Source organism: Enhydra lutris, unplaced genomic scaffold (assembly GCF_002288905.1).
Source record: "Enhydra lutris kenyoni isolate GAN:26980312 unplaced genomic scaffold, ASM228890v2 scaffoldscaffold12, whole genome shotgun sequence".
Lineage (NCBI taxonomy): Eukaryota > Metazoa > Chordata > Mammalia > Carnivora > Mustelidae > Enhydra > Enhydra lutris.
The window spans coordinates 61,269,013-61,287,660 of NW_019154096.1; the positions used below are offsets into that span (position 1 = coordinate 61,269,013).

At 36.8% G+C, this 18,648-nt stretch overlaps 1 protein-coding gene across 2 annotated transcripts in view; it reads left to right on the forward strand.

Moving 5' to 3' along the window:
- Positions 1–18,648, forward strand: part of LOC111144825 (MAX interactor 1, dimerization protein) — a 79,964-nt gene that overhangs the window by 30,787 nt on the left and 30,529 nt on the right. For both annotated transcript variants that reach the window (XM_022499330.1, XM_022499331.1), the window contains exon 3: positions 12,910–12,939. In XM_022499330.1, coding sequence (XP_022355038.1) covers positions 12,910–12,939 — 30 coding nt within the window. The remainder of the gene's footprint in view (positions 1–12,909; positions 12,940–18,648) is intronic.

Below are 18,648 nucleotides of genomic sequence, written 5' to 3' on the forward strand. Positions count from 1 at the left end.
CTAGGTCATATAGTAAATATATATTTAATTTTAAAGAAATTGTCAAACCATTCCCAAAAGTATCTGTACTATTTTATATCCTTTTTTTTTTTTTAAAGATTTTATTTATTTATTTGACAGATGGAAATCACAAGTAGGCAGAGAGGCAGGCAGAGAGAGAGAGAGAGGAGGAAGCAGGCTCCCTGCTGATCAGAGAGCCCGATGCAAGGCTTGATCCCAGGACCCTGGGACCGTGACCGAACCGAAGGCAGAGGCCTTAACCCACTGAGCCACCCAGGTGCCCCATGTACCATTTTATATTCTGACTAGCAGTGTAGGAGACTTCCAGTAACTCCACAACCTGGTTGGCACTTGGTATTGTCAGTCTTTTAAATTTTAGCCTTTCTAGTGGGTGTGTCAGAATAACTTGTGGATTAGATAGCGTTTTCCTTATAACTAGTGATCTTGAGTGTCTTTCTATGGGCTTATTTGCTATTGATATATCTTCTTTGGTGAAGTATCCAATGATATTTTTTACCTTTTTTCTTTTGAGTTGTTTGTTTTCTTGTTGAGCTGTAAATAGTTCTTTTGTAAATTCTGGGAGCACCGGTATGGTTTAGTCGGCCAAGTATCAGATTCTTGGTTTCAGCTCAGATCGTGTCAAGGGGCTCAGTCAGCCCAGAGTCTGCTTGAAATACCCTCTCTCTTCCTCTGCCCCCCCACCTCACCCCAATAAACAAATAACATCTAAAAAAAAGACTTACCTAAAATATACAAAGACTTAAAAAAAAAAGTTCTTTGTAAATTCTGGATACAAGTTCTTTATTACATATGTGTTTTGCGAATGTCTTCTCCTATTTATCATTTTCTTAACAGTGTCTTTTGAAGAACCAAAGTTGCATATTTTGATGAAGTTCAGTTTATAATGTTTGTTTTTTATTATTTGTGATTCTAATGTCCTAAAAATCTCTGTATAATTCAAAATCATGAAAGATTTTCTCTTGTTTTCCCCTAGCAGTCTTATAGTTTTAGGTTTCATATTTAGATCTAAGTTTCATTTAGAGTTAATTTTTGTAGGTGTGAAGTGAAGGCTAATGTTCATTTTTTGGCAAATACTTTTTTTTTGTTGTTGTTGTAAAGACTCTACTTTCTCATCGAATTTCCTTAGGATCTTTGTAAAAAATCAGTTGACCACATATGTGTGAGTCTCTGATTGGTCCAGTGATCAGAATTTTTTTTTTCCTTTTTTTTTTCCAAATATTTATTTTTATTCCAAAACCACAATGTCTTCATTACTTAGGGTTTTTTTTTTTTTTTTTTAAGTTTTTATTTATTTGAGCGAAAGAGCAAGAGAGACCGTGCACACACACACAAGCAGGGGGCAGGGGCAGAGAGAGAGCAAGAAGCAGACTCCCCGCTAAGCAGGACCCAGGACCCAGAGATCATGACCTGAGCCAAAGGCAGACACCTAAACTGACTGAGCCACCCAGGCACCCCCCCCTTTTTTTTTTTAAATAAGTCATGAAATCAGTAGGTCTTCCAGTGTGGTTCTTCTTTTTCAGAAGTTCTTTTGCCTATTCCAGGTCTTTTGCACTTTAACATATGTTATAGAATCTCCTTGTCAGTTTCTACAATAAAGCCTATTAGAATCAAGATTGGGGTTGTATTGAATCTGTAGATTAATTTAAAGAGACTTCACACATCTGAACAATCTTGAATCTTCTGATTCATGACCATGGTATGTCTCTTCATTTACTCAATTATTTGGATGTTTTCATAGTTCAGCAATGTTTTGTATTTTTTCAGAATATGAATAATGTATATAATTTGTTAAATTTATCCTTAGGTATTTATTAATCTTTGATGCTATTATAAATGGCCGCTGAATTTCTTAAATTAGTTCTAATAATTTGTATATTCCTTAGGATTTTCTAAATAGATAATAAATGATGTTGTTTGCAGTACAGACATTTTTACTTCTTCATTTCCATTGTATATGATGTTTCTTTTTTCTCCCTTATTTCACGTGAGGCCTCTAATATGGTGCTGAAGAGCAATGGTGAGAGTGAATTATTCCTTGTTCTTAATCTTGAGAAAACTTGCATTCTCTTTCAACATTGAGTATGATAGTTGTATTTTTTGTAGATGCCTTTTCACAGGTTCAGGAAATTCCTTTCTTTCCTAATTTACTGAGTTTTTTTTTTTTTTTTAATCATGAATAGATGCTGAATTTTGTTAAATGTACTTCTGCATTTATTGAGATTATCCTGTATTTTTCAAATTATTCTGTTAATGCGGTCAGTTACATTGATCGGTATTTTTGTTGAATCTTAAATCAGTCTTGCATTCCTAGAATAAACTCTTTGTGGTCATGGTATATTTTGTGATACTGACACCAACCACCCATAGTTAGCACCATGTCCACAAGTTTAAGGGTGCAGTTCTCAACATGACTGTCCTCACCATAGATGCCAGCTGTACTAACTGGCTAACTTCTAACTGGCTATAAATTTAGGGGTTCTTAATCCCCTCAGGTTTGATAATTCACTAGAACTCAGAGAACTCAGGAAGGCACTATACTTATGATTACAAATTGTATTATAAATAATAGAAATCAGGACCAGCCAAATGAAGAGAAATATGGGGCAAAGTCTGGGAGAGTTGTGAACATGGAGCTTCTATGTCATTTTCCTGTGGAATCAAGATGCATTACCTTCCTGGCACGTTCATGTATTTACTAACCAGGAAGGTCACCTGAGCCTCACATTCCAGAGTTTTTATTTAAAAATCATTGCAGTCATGGGGCGCCTGGGTGGCTCAGTGGGTTAAGCCTCTGCCTTCGGCTCAGGTCATAATCCCAGGGTCCTGGGATCAAGCCCCGCATCAGGCTCTCTGGTTAGCAGGGAGCCTGCTTCCCCCCCACCCCCCACCTCTCTGCCTGCCTCTCTGCCTACTTGTGATCTCTCTCTCTCTGTCAAATAAATAAATAAAATCTTTAAAAAAAAAGAAATTTGTCCATTTCATCTAAGTTGTTTGAATTTATTGGCATAAAGTTTATAATATTCTCTTATCATCCTTGTAATGTGTATAGGATCTAAAATGATATGCACTTTCATCCTGATATTACTTCTTTGTTTGTATTAGTAATTTTTGTCTTTTTTTTCTTCACCAGTCTTAGAAGTTTGTCAATTTTACTGACTTTTTAAAAGTCAACTTTCGGTGTTATTGATATTCTCTGTTGCTTCCTGTTTCTTATTATATTTATTCCTCTTCTTGGCTTTATTTTTTATTTTTTTTTTAAAAGATTTTATTTATTTATTTGATAGAGAGATCACAAGCAGGCAGAGAGAGAGGAGGAAGCAGGCAGAGAGAGAGGAGGAAGCAGGCTCCCCTAGAGAGCAGAGAGCCCGATGCGGGGCTTGATCCCAGGACTCTGAGATCACGACCTGAGCCGAAGGCAGCGGCTTAACCCACTGAGCCACCCAGGCGCCCCTCTTCTTGGCTTTATTATTTCTTTCCTCAACTTCAGAGTTTCTCAGCCTCAGCACTATGGGCAATTTTGGCCAGATAATTCTGTTTTGAGCATCATAGTCCTTGATCTCTCCTCACAAAATGCCAGTGATCCCCTCATTGTAATAACAGAAAATGTCTACAGACATTGTCAGATATCTGCTGGTGAGCAAAATAGCCCATAGCTGAGAACCATTGCTCAACTTTTTTCAGTTTAGTTTGCTTCTTTTTCTAACTTCTAAAAGTGGAATCTCAGATCATTGATTTTAGACTCCACCCCCAGCATAAGGATTTAAAGCTAAACATTTCTCTTGAAATACTGCTTTAGCTGCATCAAATAAATTTTGATATCTTGCATTTTCTTTATCATCCTTCTGAAGACATGTTCTGATTTCTTTGTGATCTGTTCTTTAACCCGTGACTTATTTAATTTGCTCTTCTTTTTGAAGCTTCTTCTCTTTTTTTTAAAAGATTTTATTTATTTATTTGACACAGAGTGAGAGAGCACAAGCAGGGGGAGCAGCAGAGGGAGAGGGAGAAGCAGGCTCTCTGCTGAGCAGGGAACCTGATGTGAGGCTCGATCCCAGGACCCCTAGATCATGACCTGAGCCAAAGGCAGAGGCTTAACCCACTGAGCTACCCAGGCGCCCTTTTTGTAGCTTCTTTTTTTTTTTTTTTAAAGATTTTATTTATTTGACAGACAGAGATCACAAGTAGGCAGAGAAACAGGCAGAGAGAGAGAAAGGAGGAAGCAGGCTCCCTGCTGAGCAGAGAGCCTGATGTGGGGCTCGATCCCAGGACCCTAGGATCATGTCCTAAGCCGAAGACAGAGGCTTTAACCCACTGAGCCACCCAAGTGCCCCCTTTTTGTAGCTTCTTTTTTTTTTTCCTTTTTGTAGCTTCTTAAGGTGAAACTTAGACCACTGATTTTGAACCTTTTTTTTTTGTAATAGAATTTAAAGTTAAACATTATTGTATGAGCATTGCTTTAGCTACATCCAACAAATTTGGTATGTCGTGTTTTTATTTTCACTCAGAATATTTTCTAATTTCTCTGCATTTTGTTTTTTGATTTGTGGCTTACCTTCCAAATATTACTGTTTTTCTAGTTATCTTAACTATTTTTGATTTCTGATTTAATTCCATTGTGCTTAGAGAGAACATACTTGGTTCTTAGTTCTTACTTAGAAAACTTACTCTGTGTAATTTTAATAGTTATAAACTTATTGAAAATTAGGCTTTACAAAGTAAATGACTTAGGCATGCTTATGTAGTGAGCCAAAAGATTTATCAGATGCTTAAATTAGTTGTTTGCTACATTTGAAATAAGAATTGTTGGGGCACCTGGGTGGCTCAGTTGGTTAAACGTCTGTCTGCCTTCGGCTCGGGTCATGATCCCAGGGCTCCCTGCTTAGTGGGGAGCCTGCTTCTCCCTCTCCCAATCCCTCTGCTTGTGCGTGCATGCATGCTCTCTCTTTCTGTGAAAAAAATAAAGTCTTAAAAAAAGGAATTTTTTTTTGCTAAATTCAGTTCATATGCAATTAAAAGTTTTTTTTCCTGTTTATTGAAAATGTACGTGCAGAAAAATATACGAATTCTAAGTGTACAGCTTGATGAATTTTCACAAAGGTAAAGAAATAAAATATAACAGACTCTTCTTAGAAACTCTTCCCTTGGGGTGTCCAGGTGGCTCAGTTAGTTAAGTAACTGCCTTCTTGGGTCATGGTCCCAGGGTCCTGGGGTCCAGTCCCCCATCCGGCTCCCTGCTCCGTGGGGAGCCTGCTTCTGTCTCTCCCTCTTCCTGCCCTTCCCTCTGCTTGTTTTGTTCTTTCTCTCTGTCAAATAAACAAATAAAACCTTCAAAAAAATAAAAATAAAAGAAACTCTTCCCTTTGACTCTTTCCAGTCACTGTTATCCCTCCCCTGAAGTAACCAACTTTTCTAGCTTTTGATACTGTAAATTAATTTTGCCAGTTTTGCACTTTGTATGAATGGAATTATGCTATTTATATTTCTGTGTATATGCCTTTTTTCATTCAACATTATGTTAAAGTTAGGAAGATTCACCCATGTTTCACAATAGTTGTCCATTTTCAGTGCTCTGTGGTTTCACATTGTACGAGTACTTCACTGTTTGTTTATTTACTCCATTATTGATGGATATTTGTTGCCAGTTTTTGGCTAGTATGAAAAGAATGAGTATTCTTTTGTATGTCCATCGATGAAAATATATTAGTTTGGTATATGCCAACGAGTGGAGATGCTGAGTCATAATGATTATATATATTCAGTTTTGTTATGTAAGTTTTGAGAGAAATTTTATTGATTGTAGTTATTCTTATGTATCTTTTTTAGACACTTGATTTTTTGTGGCCTTAGTTATTGGGGTGGTTATGATTTTGTCGTTCTTAAGGAAAAAGCAATACATTTCTTATAAGGCAGGTTTCCTAAAAGCCTGCAATGTTCAAGGTTTACTGTTTTTAATGGTTTTTAGAAATGTGTACCTTTGATAGAAATAAATATACAAAGTTATCTTTTTGAAATAATTACTTTAATGAGTCATGAAGGTGAGGAGCACCTGGGTGGCTCAGTTGGTTAAGTGTCTGTGCTTGGCTCTGGTCATGATCTCGGGGTCCTGGGATCAAGCCTTCTGTTGGGCTCCCTGCTCAGCAGGGAGTCTGCTCCTCCCTCTGCACCTACCCCCGAATGTGTGCATGCATGTGCGCTCTCTCTCTCTCTCTCTCTCTCAAATACATAAATAAAATCTTTAAAAAATACATCTTGAAGGTGAAGAGTATGACATAGAGGATGTAGTCAGTAAAATTGTAATAATATTGTTCGGTCACTACACTTACCGGGTGAGCACTGAGCAATGTGTAGAATTGTTGAATCATTACATTGTATTGAAACTAATTTAACACTGTATATTAATTATACTTCAATAAAATTTAATTTAAAAAAGAATTACTTTATTGACAATTAGCATGATCTATCTTCTATTACAGTGTTTTTCAAACTTTATTGAACACTGTATTATACCACCAGCAGCAAAAAATTCTCTATTCTCATCAGCCCCCTTCAGGTATATAATTCAGAGACCCCACCTCTCCTCTGATGTGGCTGAGGTTTTCTGTTTTTCTTGCCTTTTGAGTATATGTCGAGGAGGTATAAACTTTAGGATACAATTAGAAGATACGTGTTTAGCTTCAGAGAATGTGTTATTTTCATCATGTGGAGGGCAACATTCATTTCACAATGCAAGTGAAACAGAAATGTTAACAAATTTGGGGTTTGCTCATTAACTCAACAAAGAGAGGTCTTTTCTTTTGCCGGAAGAGAATATTAATTCTGGGAATGGGGGCTTTTAGTTTTCTTCCACAGTGGCACTACTCTTGAGCCAAACTGTACTGTTTTGTTCCGTTTCAGTTCTTTGCTTCATTGCATTGACTGCCACCAAACTACACCCTACAGAATTAAAAGTTTATATATTAGAGCTGTGTTGTAGTCCGTGAAAAGTCACAGATCTGGTTGAGATAATGACTCCCAAATAGTGAATTCATTAGCGTGTCTCTCTTAAAGGGATATTATTTGTGAAAAAGATTACCTGCGATTCACTGATAAAATGATAGAAATGTCTTTTCTCCGTCCCTGGAAGTTGTTAAGAATTCAGAGTAAGGGTGTCTGAAAGGCATACAATTCATTTGTGTTTGCTTTCAGATGTGCATTTTATTTGGAGAAGAAAAGTGGGCTAACCCAATGGATTATTAGAACATCTCAACCTTACAGAGAACTTAACCATAATTGAATATTGCAATGGTATGTTATTGGAAGGATTTGGTTGGACATAATAGGCTCAGAGAAGCAAAAAGTTTGTTTCTGAGTGTACTAGTATGTGATACTCCTTTGTTGTCAGCACTGTTTGGATCATCATTTTCTTCATGTACATGTAATTAGTCATCTCTCTCTTTCTCAGACCCTAACCTTGTACTGTTTTCACAGCTGACTAAATGACTGAAATACTTCTTTTTTCTTTCAGTTTCTTTTTTCATCATTATGGTTGTTTGTTTATTTCCAGGCTAATTTCAAGTGTTGTTGAGAATCTATCAATTTATTGCCTCATGTAGTATACTTAATTGTTTTAGATAGTATATTTTTAGTTTTGTTAAAAATAATAAGTGTAGTTGCAATTACTAAAACATTTACTGAATGTTTATTATGTGTTAGATGCTTTTACATATTTTCCTCTCATTCTCACAGTAATCCAGCCAAGCCACATGTTATTATTCGTTTTACAAATGAGGAAACTGTTAATCAGAGAGGTTAAGTAATTTGTTTCAAGTCATACAGCTAATGTGAGTGATAGAGTTAAGACTTTTTTCCTCTAACACCACAGATCTCCATGACCTATACATTGTTGTTCTCTGGTTTTGCTTTGGACTTCATAGCCCTGCTTGTTTATTTTATTTTATTTTTTTTCCAAGTTTTTATTTAAATTTCAGTTAGTTAACATACAGGTTAACATACAGGTTTCAGGTATAGGATTTAATGATTCATCACTTCATCACTTACAGAGAACACCAAGTGCTTATCACAAGTACCCTCCTTTTTTTTTTTTTTAAGATTTTATTTATTTATTTGACAGAGAGAGAGAGATCACAAGTAGGCAGAGAGAGAGAGGGAAGCAGGCTCCCTGCTGAGCAGAGAGCCCGATGTCCTGAGATCATGACCTGAGCCAAAGGCAGAGGCTTAACCTACTGAGCCACCCGGGTGCTCCCACAAGTACCCTCCTTAATATCCATCACTGATTTAACCCATCACCCTACCACCTCCCCTCCAGCAACCCTCAGTTTGTTTTCTGTAGTTAAGAGTCTGTTTCATGGTTTGCCTCACTCTCTCTTTCCCCACCATGTTCATCTGTTCTGTTTCTTAAATTCCAAATCTAAGAGTGAAATTATATGGTATTTACTTTTCTCTAACTTATTTCTTTTAGTATAATCTCTCTAGGCCCATTCACATCATTGCAAATGGAACTATTTCAGTCTTTTTTTATTGCTGAGTAACATTCCATTGTATACATATATCACGACTTCTTTATTCATTCATCAGTTGATGAACATTTGGGCTCTTTCCATAGTTTGGCTGTTGTGGATAATGCTGCTATAAACATCGGGGTTCATGTGCCCCTTGGAATCAGTATTTTTGTATCCTTTGGGTAATCTATTTTTAACTTTTTGAAGAACCTCCATACTGTTTTCCAGAGTGGCTGCACTGGTTTGCATTCCCACCAGCAATGTAAGAGGGTTCCCCTTTCTCTGTATCTTTGCCAAGATCTGTTGTTTCATGTGCTGTTAATTTTAGCCTTTCTGACTGGTGTGAGGTGATATCTCATTGTAGTTTTTGATTTGCATTTCCCTGATGATGAATGATGTTTGAGCATCTTTTCATGTGTCTGCTGGCCATCTGTTCGTCTTCTTTGGAAGAATGTTCATGTCTTCTGCCCATTTTTTTAAAAACTAGATTGTTTTAGAAGTTCTTTATGTATTTTGGATACTAACCCTTTATCAGATATGTCACTTCCAAATATCTTCTCCCATTCCAAAGGTTAACTTTTAGTTTTGTTGATTGTTTCCTTTGCTATACAGAGCTTTTTATCTTGATGAAGTCCCAGTATTTTATTTTTGCTTTTGTTTCCCTTGCCTCAGGAGACATAAGAAGTTGTTATGGCTGATGTCAGAGAGGTTACTGCCTGTGTTCTCTTGTAGGATTTTGATGGTTTCCTGTCTCATATTTAGTTCTTTCATACATTTCGTATTTATTATTGTGCATGGTGTAAGAAAATGATCCAGTTTCATTCTTTTGTGTGTAGCTGTCCAGTTTTCCCAGCACCATTTGTTGTACGGTCTTCTTTCCATTGGGTATTCTTTCCCACTTTATTGAAAATTAGTTGACCTTGTAGTAGTGGGCCAGCTGTGCTTCTTTACTTACGCTCCTTTCCACTTGGCATGTCCTCTCCCTACCAGGTCCAGCCTCTACTGGTAGCAAATAGTCATCATTTAAGATTCATACCAAATGCTACCTTTTTCTAAGATTTACCCTGAAAGCCACATTTGGAAGTGAATTCTGCCTACTTTAAACTCCCACAATACTTTGTACTTTTCTTCATATGTTTATTTTGCCTTGAATTATAATTATTCTTATACATGTCTTAAATTTATTGACTAGAGACTATCTTTGATTCCCTGTAGCCTAAGACAGGCTTAAAGAAGCAAAGTATTTGTTGACTTGAGATTACAGGTACAAAAGCCATCAAAATAGAAGTACTACTGATGCATTTTTTTTTTTTAAAATTGGAAGATCATGACAGTATGGTAAGGATTAGTACATACATGATCATTTTTGTTTCTTGGTATTTGAAAATGTTAAATGTTACTCGTGGTATAACTAAATATGACATGTAATTCTTGGTTTGGTGGAAAAGTTCATATTCTTGGCTATTTTATATTTTTTTAGAAAGAAGATAAATAAAAGTCTGAGAGAGGTGGGTAGAACCTGCTGTTTTAATTTTGTTCACAGCAGTGGGTCAGATTATGTTCTTTTGGTGCTAGCTTTGATAATAGGCTTAATACAATATTGGAATTCAACACTTGGTTGTCTTTGGATGTATATATTCTTTTGTATTTATGGCTATGTGTGGGATTTCCAAACTGTTTAGAAAAAGTTTATGGTAAATAGTCTACCTCTCTCTAAATAGATTGTTTCCGTTTATTACTTACTTTAGTATTCCATTGTTTGTTTCACTTGTTCTAAGTTTTCTTCAGATAAAGGCAATTAAAGCAAAACTTACTATGAGGGGTTGGGGAATTTCATTATTGAATACCCATTCAAATTTTGAACAATATTCTTTATTTTAAATCTGTTTAAGATATGTCCTTTTCCTCTTCTGATTTACTGGTTTACTTTGACAAAAAAGAACTTAAACATTTTTATAAATAAGGGTGCCTGGGTGGCTCAGTGGGTTAAGCCTCTGCCTTCCGGTCGGGTCATGATCTCAGGGTCCTGGGATAGAGCCCCGCATTGGGCTCTTTGCTCAGCAGGGAGCCTGCTTCCCCCTCTATCTCTGTACTTCTGATCTCTCTCTCTCTCTCTGTGTCAAATAAATAAATAAAATCTTAAAAAAGAAGTTTTTATAAATAATTATGTAGTGATAGAGATTTGGTTGTAATTTATTTATTAGGTTTTGAGCTCTTGGGTCTGTTAAACTAGAAGTTCTGTGTTTTTATGATTTCTTTCATCTGAATTATGCATATCCTTGATGTTCATTTGGCTGAACTCTTGAAGCATCTTAAAAATTTCTTTTCTTTTGGGCGCCTGGGTGGCTCAGTGGTTAAAGCCTCTGCCTTCAGCTCAGGTCATGATCTCAGGGTCCTGGTATCGAGTCCCGCATCGGGCTCTCTGCTCAGCAGGGAGCCTGCCTCCTCCTCCTCTCTCTCTCTGCCTGCCTCTCTGCCTACTCATGATCTGTCAAATAAAAAAAAAAAAAAAATTCTTTTCTTTTCTTTTTTTTTAACCTCTTAAGGGAGAAATTCTTTTATTAAGATAATCTCTTGAAATTGAACATTAGTCTTTTTCATCCTCTGTCACTTGGACCTTATGATACCATTAAGAAAGCAAAAAGTGGACAGGATACAGTAACTCAAAGATGCCTTTTGGCTTTTGAACTATAACAGTGGGTAAAATTTCTACAAATTATAAGACTGACAAAAACACTCCTATTGTTAAAGTTTAGAAATGTAATTTTTAAATATCCACTGGAATAATAAATCAGATTAAAGTAATCAGTAATGTGATATTCTGAAAACATTTGACATTAACCAGGATATATTAAATGATTAAAGTTTTAGTTCTGGTGACAGGAACTTAAATTCTCTCATATAAAATTACTATTATTAATGCTAAATTATTGTAAAAGTAGTACATGTTCATTTAAGAGAACTCGTAACATAATTCTAATAATAGCTAACTTTAGACTTTGTTATATTTTGCTCTTCAGTATAAAGTTGTTTATTCCTCATAACAATGATGTGAGGACACATACTGTCACTTTTCCTATTTTACAGATGAGGAAACTGAGCCCAGAGAAATGAAGGCACTTTAGGCCACACACTATTTGACCCCAGCAGTCTGGCCTTAGCCTCTGTGTTCTAACCTCTCTTCACCATGTAGTTAAGAATTTGGATTTTGAGATTGATGATTCACAGACCCGTACCCCTGAAGCAAATAATACATTATATGTTCATTTAAAAAAAAGAATTTGGGTTTTGGGGCATTTGGGTGGCTCACTCAGTTAAGTGTCTGCCTTTGGCTCAGGTCATGATCCTAGAGTCCTGGGATTAAGCCCCACATTGGGCTCCCTGCTCAGTGCGAAATCTACTTATCACTCTCTCTATCCCTCTGCCCCTCCCACTGCTCATGCTTTCTCTTTCTCTCAAATAAATAAATAAAAATTAAAAAAAAAAAAAAAAAGAATTTGGGTTTTGGAGTAAGAAAGACCTGGGCTTAAATCAAAGCTCCTACTTCTACTCTGGGGACAAGAGCATGTCTCGACCTCTCAGAGGTTCTCAGAGGCTCAGAGATCTTATGTAAGGAAGAATATAAGTATTCTTACTTAGAAGACAAGAGTTGTTTGGGGGTAAAATGAAATACTGTATGTTAACTGCTTAACACACTGTTTAGCAGACACTATACTTGTTCAGTAGATGATGAGTATTATTATAACAAATACTGATAAGCAAAACGAAAAATAGTCCCAAAAAGAAAATAACCATTATTAGCATTTTGAGGTGTATCCTCCCAGTCTTTTAAAAGTGTGTTTCTTGATTTTGTTGATATATTTTCTTTGATTTATATTATTTTCTTCATTGTATAACTTTATGTTTTACACAAATGGCAGGAAAGCTTGAATTTGTATCACTTAGCAGTAAGGCAAACCTGTCAGCTTCTGTGCTAGCCAAAACTTTTTTCTCCCTCTGTTTAGGAGTTACTAAATAGAGGTAGAAGAGGACATAGAAGTACATTTTTCTTTTTTTAAAAAAATGGGATAATGTTTGATTTAAAAATCTACAGATAAACAAAATGTAGGATATTAGAAGTAGGCAAGAGAACATGTGCTAGTATTAATTTTATGAAAATAAGAGTGAAACACCAGTGTCAGAAGAGTTAGTTGTTAGCTGAAGACACCATATCCGAATAAATAGTTCTATTGAATGTAGACTGTTTCTTCCTGATGAGTGAGATTACAGAAGTCTGACTATATATTACATTGTTAAAGAAATTTGCTGGGTGTGGTATAGCAGTAACGAATCCCCCTTTCCATAGCCTTAGCAACAAGTGGCTAAATGGTCTTTTTTGTTTTCCTTTTAGGTCTACACACAATGAGCTGGAAAAGAATCGGTGAGTCAGTGATGAGTGCAGCTTTCATTTATGTTAAAAAACAAACTCAATGTTTTACCTGTGAAAATAATGTAATAGTATGTATGTAGTTATATTTTTATTTTTTAAATGTATAGGATGTCATGATTCTGCTATATATGTATTAAAAAAAGACTTAAATAGTAAGTTTATACTGTCTAAACTGGAGGACATCATAAAAAACATTTGAATTTTGAGTTTATGGTGTAGCCGCCTTTCTTTATGTTTCTGAAAACAGGTTAACTGTGATAGGCTCATGATTTAAATATGGTCATGCTATAGGTAGACAGAATAAAGGTTTTTGTAGTGTAGCTATTAAATATTATGACAAATTGTCGGTCATTGGATTTCTCTTTCTTTGCAGTTTCTTCATTCATTTGTTCATTTATTCATCCATTCAACAAATCTTTATCGAGCATGAAGTATATGTCAGTGCCAGGCAGGCATACTGCTTTAGATAAGAAATAAAAGAATGTGTGATGTAGTTTTTGTCCTTGAGGAGCTTACAGCTTCCTGGGGGAGACAGACAGGTAATTAAAATACTGTATAGTGTGGTGAGTATGTTAATGGAGAAGCAGAAGGTCCTGAAAGATTGCTTTGGAGAGTCATCTAATTTTCTTTTGAGGCAGTTTTGGAAGGCTCTACAGAGGATGGTGAGTGAGTACTGTATATTGAGAAAACTCCAAGAGACTCAGTATGAGGACTGTATTGAAGATGGTAGCTGGATGTAAGCCAAGCCAGATATTGGCAACTATGCTGAAGAGTTTGGGCTGCTTCTGAGAACAATGGGAAGCAGTTCAGTGATTTTTTTTTTTTTAAGATTTTATTTATTTATTTGACAGAGAATACAAGTAGGCAGAGAGGCAGGCAGAGAGAGGGGGACGCAGGCTCCCTGCTGAGCAGAGAGCCCGATGCGGGGCTCGATCCCACGACCCTGAGATCATGACCTGAGCGGAAGGCAGAGGCTTAACCCACTGAGCCACCCAGGCGCCCCCAGTTTAGTGATTTTTAAGATGGGTTGTTATGTGATCAGATTTGTGCTTTGGAAAATCATTTTGGCCATAATGTGAACACTTGGTTGATTGGGAGAAGAAATCTCAGAGGCAAGAAAACTCTTTTGGAAGCTATTGGAAGCTTCGAATGTAAGGGATGATGGTAACTATTGGAGATAGAAGTAGAATACAGAGACTCTGGGGAGTAGAATCAGTAGAAATTGGTGGTTAGTTGACCATGGAAGGTTAAGTTTTAGATAGTATTACTATTTACCAAGAAAGGGAATATAGGAAGAGGACAAGTTTGGGAGAGAAGATGAGGATTGTATGAGTAAAATATTCTGGTTTTGATACAGAGATTAGATTAATAAACAACGAACTGAAATAATCTGCATCAGCCGTTTTTGACAAACAAGATTTCCATGACCTTCAATTTTTTTGTCCTACCTTTTTTTTTCTTCTTCTTTTTTTTTTTTTTTTTTAATAGAAGGGACTTTACAGATTGACTAACCTAACTACCTCACTGCAGATGAATTTAAATGTCAAATCCTCCTTAACAGGCTCTCCATAGTCCTCCAGGCTGACTTAGTGGCTTTTACTACTGTGTTTGAACAATGCTGTGTTCATCTCTCTTGTTGTAAAACTTACTCAGGTAGTATTGCAATTATCTGTTCATATGTCTCTTTCTGCTGAATGACTACGACTGCCTCAAAGGGAGAGATTCTTTTTTTTTTTTTAAGATTTTATTTGTCAGAGAGAAGAGAGAGCACAAGCAGGGGGAGCTGCCAGAGGGGGAAGCAGGCTCCCCACTGAGCAAGGAACTTGATGATTTGGGACTCGATCCCAGGATCCTGGGAACATGACCTGAGCCTAAGGCAGATGCTTAATTGACTGAGCCACCCAGGCATCCCGAGAGATTCTGCTTTGTACAGTTTTGTAACCTCAGTACCTAGCATTTGATGCACTTAAAGTTGATAGAAGCATGATATTGAGTGAAGCCAGTATTAAAACTGGAGCAAAGTTAAGTGGTCTCGTAAAAAACTGCTTTGTGGCAAAGAAGTTTGGCAAACTTTACATTTTATTTATTTATTTATGTTAAAGATTTTTATTTATTTGACAGAGAGAACACAAACAAGCGGAGTGGGAGTGGGAGAAGCAGACTCCCCACTGAGCAGGGAGCCCAACACGGGGCTTGATGACCTGAGCCAAAGGCGGACACTTAACGACTGAGCCACCCAGGCGCCCCCCAACCTTTCATTTTAAAGAATCTCTTCTCTGCCTTGTATTTCTGGTGTGTTAAAGGAAGTAGCTGGCTAGTTTAAACATGGCAAAGACACTAAGAAGTGACAGCTCTGAGGATTCTAAAATTAAAACCTTATATTGTATTTTAAATTAGAGCATAGAGTATATATTGGGCCACATGTTTTAAATACTGATAAACACGTGGCTTTCATAATTATTTCACCCACCCGAATGTAGTCCTTGGGAGACCCTCATTTGGAAAGCTGGCAAAAACCTTTAACACTGAAGAGACTCTTCAGTAAACTGTTTAGAATGGAGCTTTTTAAGTCTTTGAGTAAATTTTATTTAATGCATTCCATGTATCAATTCTGACTTCTTGATAACTTTATCACCCATATTATTACTTTGATATATCCTAAAGTTGTTTAATATAGCATCTGTCTGTGGCACAGGTTTAACATGTTTCCAGCTTTTGCTGGATATTATATGAACTCCAATGTCTCCAGTGAAGGCATTTTTTCCCATTTTATTTACTTAGGTCAAAGACTCTCTCTCTCTCTTCTTTTTTTAAAGATTCTATTTATTTATTTACTTGAGAGAGACAGAGACAGAAGGAGTGTGCAGAGGCAGAGGGAGAAGCAGACTCCCCACTGATCAGGGAGCCCCATGTGGGGCTCGATCCCAGGACCCTGGGATCAGGACCTTGAGATCAGGACCTGAGCCCAAAGGCAGACGCTTAACCAACTAAGCCACCCAGGTGCCCCAGGTCTAAGACTCTCTGGCTGATTTCCTACCCTACCTCCCTTAAGACATGATTCTCTCATCCTCTTCTGTTTTCTTCTTTCTCCCTCCTTTTCTTTCTCCCTTCCTCTTTTCCTTGAGGCTTAATTGAAAGGTAATATAGAATTAATCTTTCCCAGATGCATTTGTTTTTAAAAGCGGTAGTTATCAATATAAATAAATATCAACTTTAGTGGAATGTGTCAGAAGGTGAGTGCCAAAGGAAGAATCCAATTTAATAACCTGCACTCTACTTCTAAAAAGTTAGGGGCTGTGATCTAGCAAAAAATATAAATATTGGTAAACACAGGATGATTTAAAGCGAAGGAGGTGTTTTAGCCAAATAGCAAGAAGGCAGCACAGGAATACTTTTTAAATTTACATCTGTATTTGTTATTACATTTTTAAGCCCCCACCTGTTCTATTTAATGGTTCTCCTCCCCCGCCCCGGACCAAGGCAACATTTTTATTTGATATATTAAAGAAAAAAGTTAACCTAGGTTTGCCTTTCATTTGCTTTTGAGTGCGAATTTACATGAGGAAAGTAATTCACTATCAAAAGGGTAGTTTGAGGGGCGCCTGGGTGGCTCAGTGGGTTAAAGCCTCTGCCTTCGGCTCAGGTCATGATCCCAGGGTCCTGGGATCGAGCCCCGCATCGGGCTCTCTGCTCAGCAGGGAGCCTGCTTCCTCCTTGCTCTCTGCCTGCCTCTCTGCTTGCTTGTGATCTCTGTCTGTCAAATAAATAAATAAAATCTTTAAAAAAAAAAGGTTAATTTGATTTTATCTTAATTCTGAGAAAATATTCCTGAAGTAATTCCTATTTTTGAGATTTTGCCACTTTACCTATGATATATTTATGTTAGGAGTTACTTTTTTTTTAACTTGGTTTAATATCTTGCATATAAAGCTGCTCTGAGTTAGTGTTTTTTATTGCAGTAAAGCAATGAGAATTAATGTAGATGATTTTAAATTGTTAGTGATTAACAGAAGAATTCCAAATTAAGGCTATCCCAAAGCCCTATGATTGTCAAAGCTCTGGTTCTGGCCTCGAGGAGAGAGTAGCCGGCCAATGTTGAGGTCCATACTCCCGTGTCTCAGAGGAAAGAAAGCCTCATGGTGGAGATTCGGAATCTGGCAAGCCAAGTGTAGTTTGGCTTAAAATTACCCCAGTACGCAGATAGGCCAGTAGGAAGCCTAGGGTAGTTTCGGGACTGATCAAGGAATTCAGGTTTTCTTGGATAAGTCCTAGGGCCATATTTCTGCCTAAAGACTGGATGGTTACGCCGAGTCTACTCTAGATAGTTCAGAGCATTTATTTGTTACTTGTATCCTCCCCTTGTGCCCTGAGACCCATAACGGCTTGTAACCGGCTCTGGAGGTGGAAGTAAAAGAGAAGCAGAGTACCTTTGATGTTCTGCATTCCTCAGGAATCTGTATTTATCATTTCATGGGGGAAATTAATGAGTCTTTGAGATTTAAGGTTTAAGAATTTCACATTATCCATTGGCTTATCAGTTGAGTCCTTACCAGAGGGAAAAAAAGCCATTCGGTACAGATTTTAGATCACTTCATTGCTTTTTCATTTTCTTAATTGAAATTACGGGTGATGTTTTTGAAAGAGTCAACAACTTTAACAGGGCTTCAACAGACTTTAATGGTCAAGAACCTTAGTGCTGACGGCACTTCAGTAGGCCATTCAACCCTAATAGCTGTCATGCCTTTGAAACAAAAGGCTCACCCTTATTGCAATTTTGGCAAAGCTAGACGGGCCAAATGAGGATACTGGCAGAGCAGAAGTGCCCGAGTATTTGGGATAATAAAGAAGCAGTTCCAATGAATGGTAATGGTGTCCTCCATATAGAGACTCTCTCATATTTCTGAGGGAAAGATGAAAATGACATTTATGCAATACTTACTGTATTCCCGCACTATGCAAGACTATTATGTAATCCTATAAGATAGGAAGGTGACAGTATAGGCCAAAGTGTTATTGAAAACTAGCCATTTTGACCATCATAACTACAATTTGAAGCAAGATGATGGGAACACAAAAGCAACCCTAACCATGGTTCCATCTAATCATAAATATGATAGCTATATGTAGTATCAATCTTTATCTTCAGTAATGATTAATAAATACCGTGTTTGGCATTGTGGTAGATAAAGCGATGTATGAGATACTGACTTTATCCTATCCTTGAGGTTAAGGTCATTATAGTTTGGTAATTATGGATTTCGTCTTTTAGTACTAGGATCTAGTTTAGTTACCAGCAAATGTCTAGAAAGGTGTATTAAAAGTATTTTCCCAATGAATCTTGGAACACTCAAAAAATAAAATGAAATGAAATAAAATAATTTTTAAAAAAGTGTTCTTCAAGTTGAAGGTTGAAACCCACTAGTAGTCTATGCAATCATTTTAGTGAGTCATTTTGAAAAAGGAAATTGAAAAGACTACGAAATACCAAAGTACATTGCTTGAGGAAAAGTTAAATGGAGAATTTTGAAACTTGTACATACTGGGTTATGATATAAAACACTGTGGTCATAGAGAAAAAGCCACTGCTCCGAACTGTGAAGGAGAATGAATGTATGCTGAGACATGAAGAAGAGATAGAATTTGAATCTATTGAAAAAATAAGGGAAGGGGTCAGTGTGATTAGAGCCATGGAAGGTGACA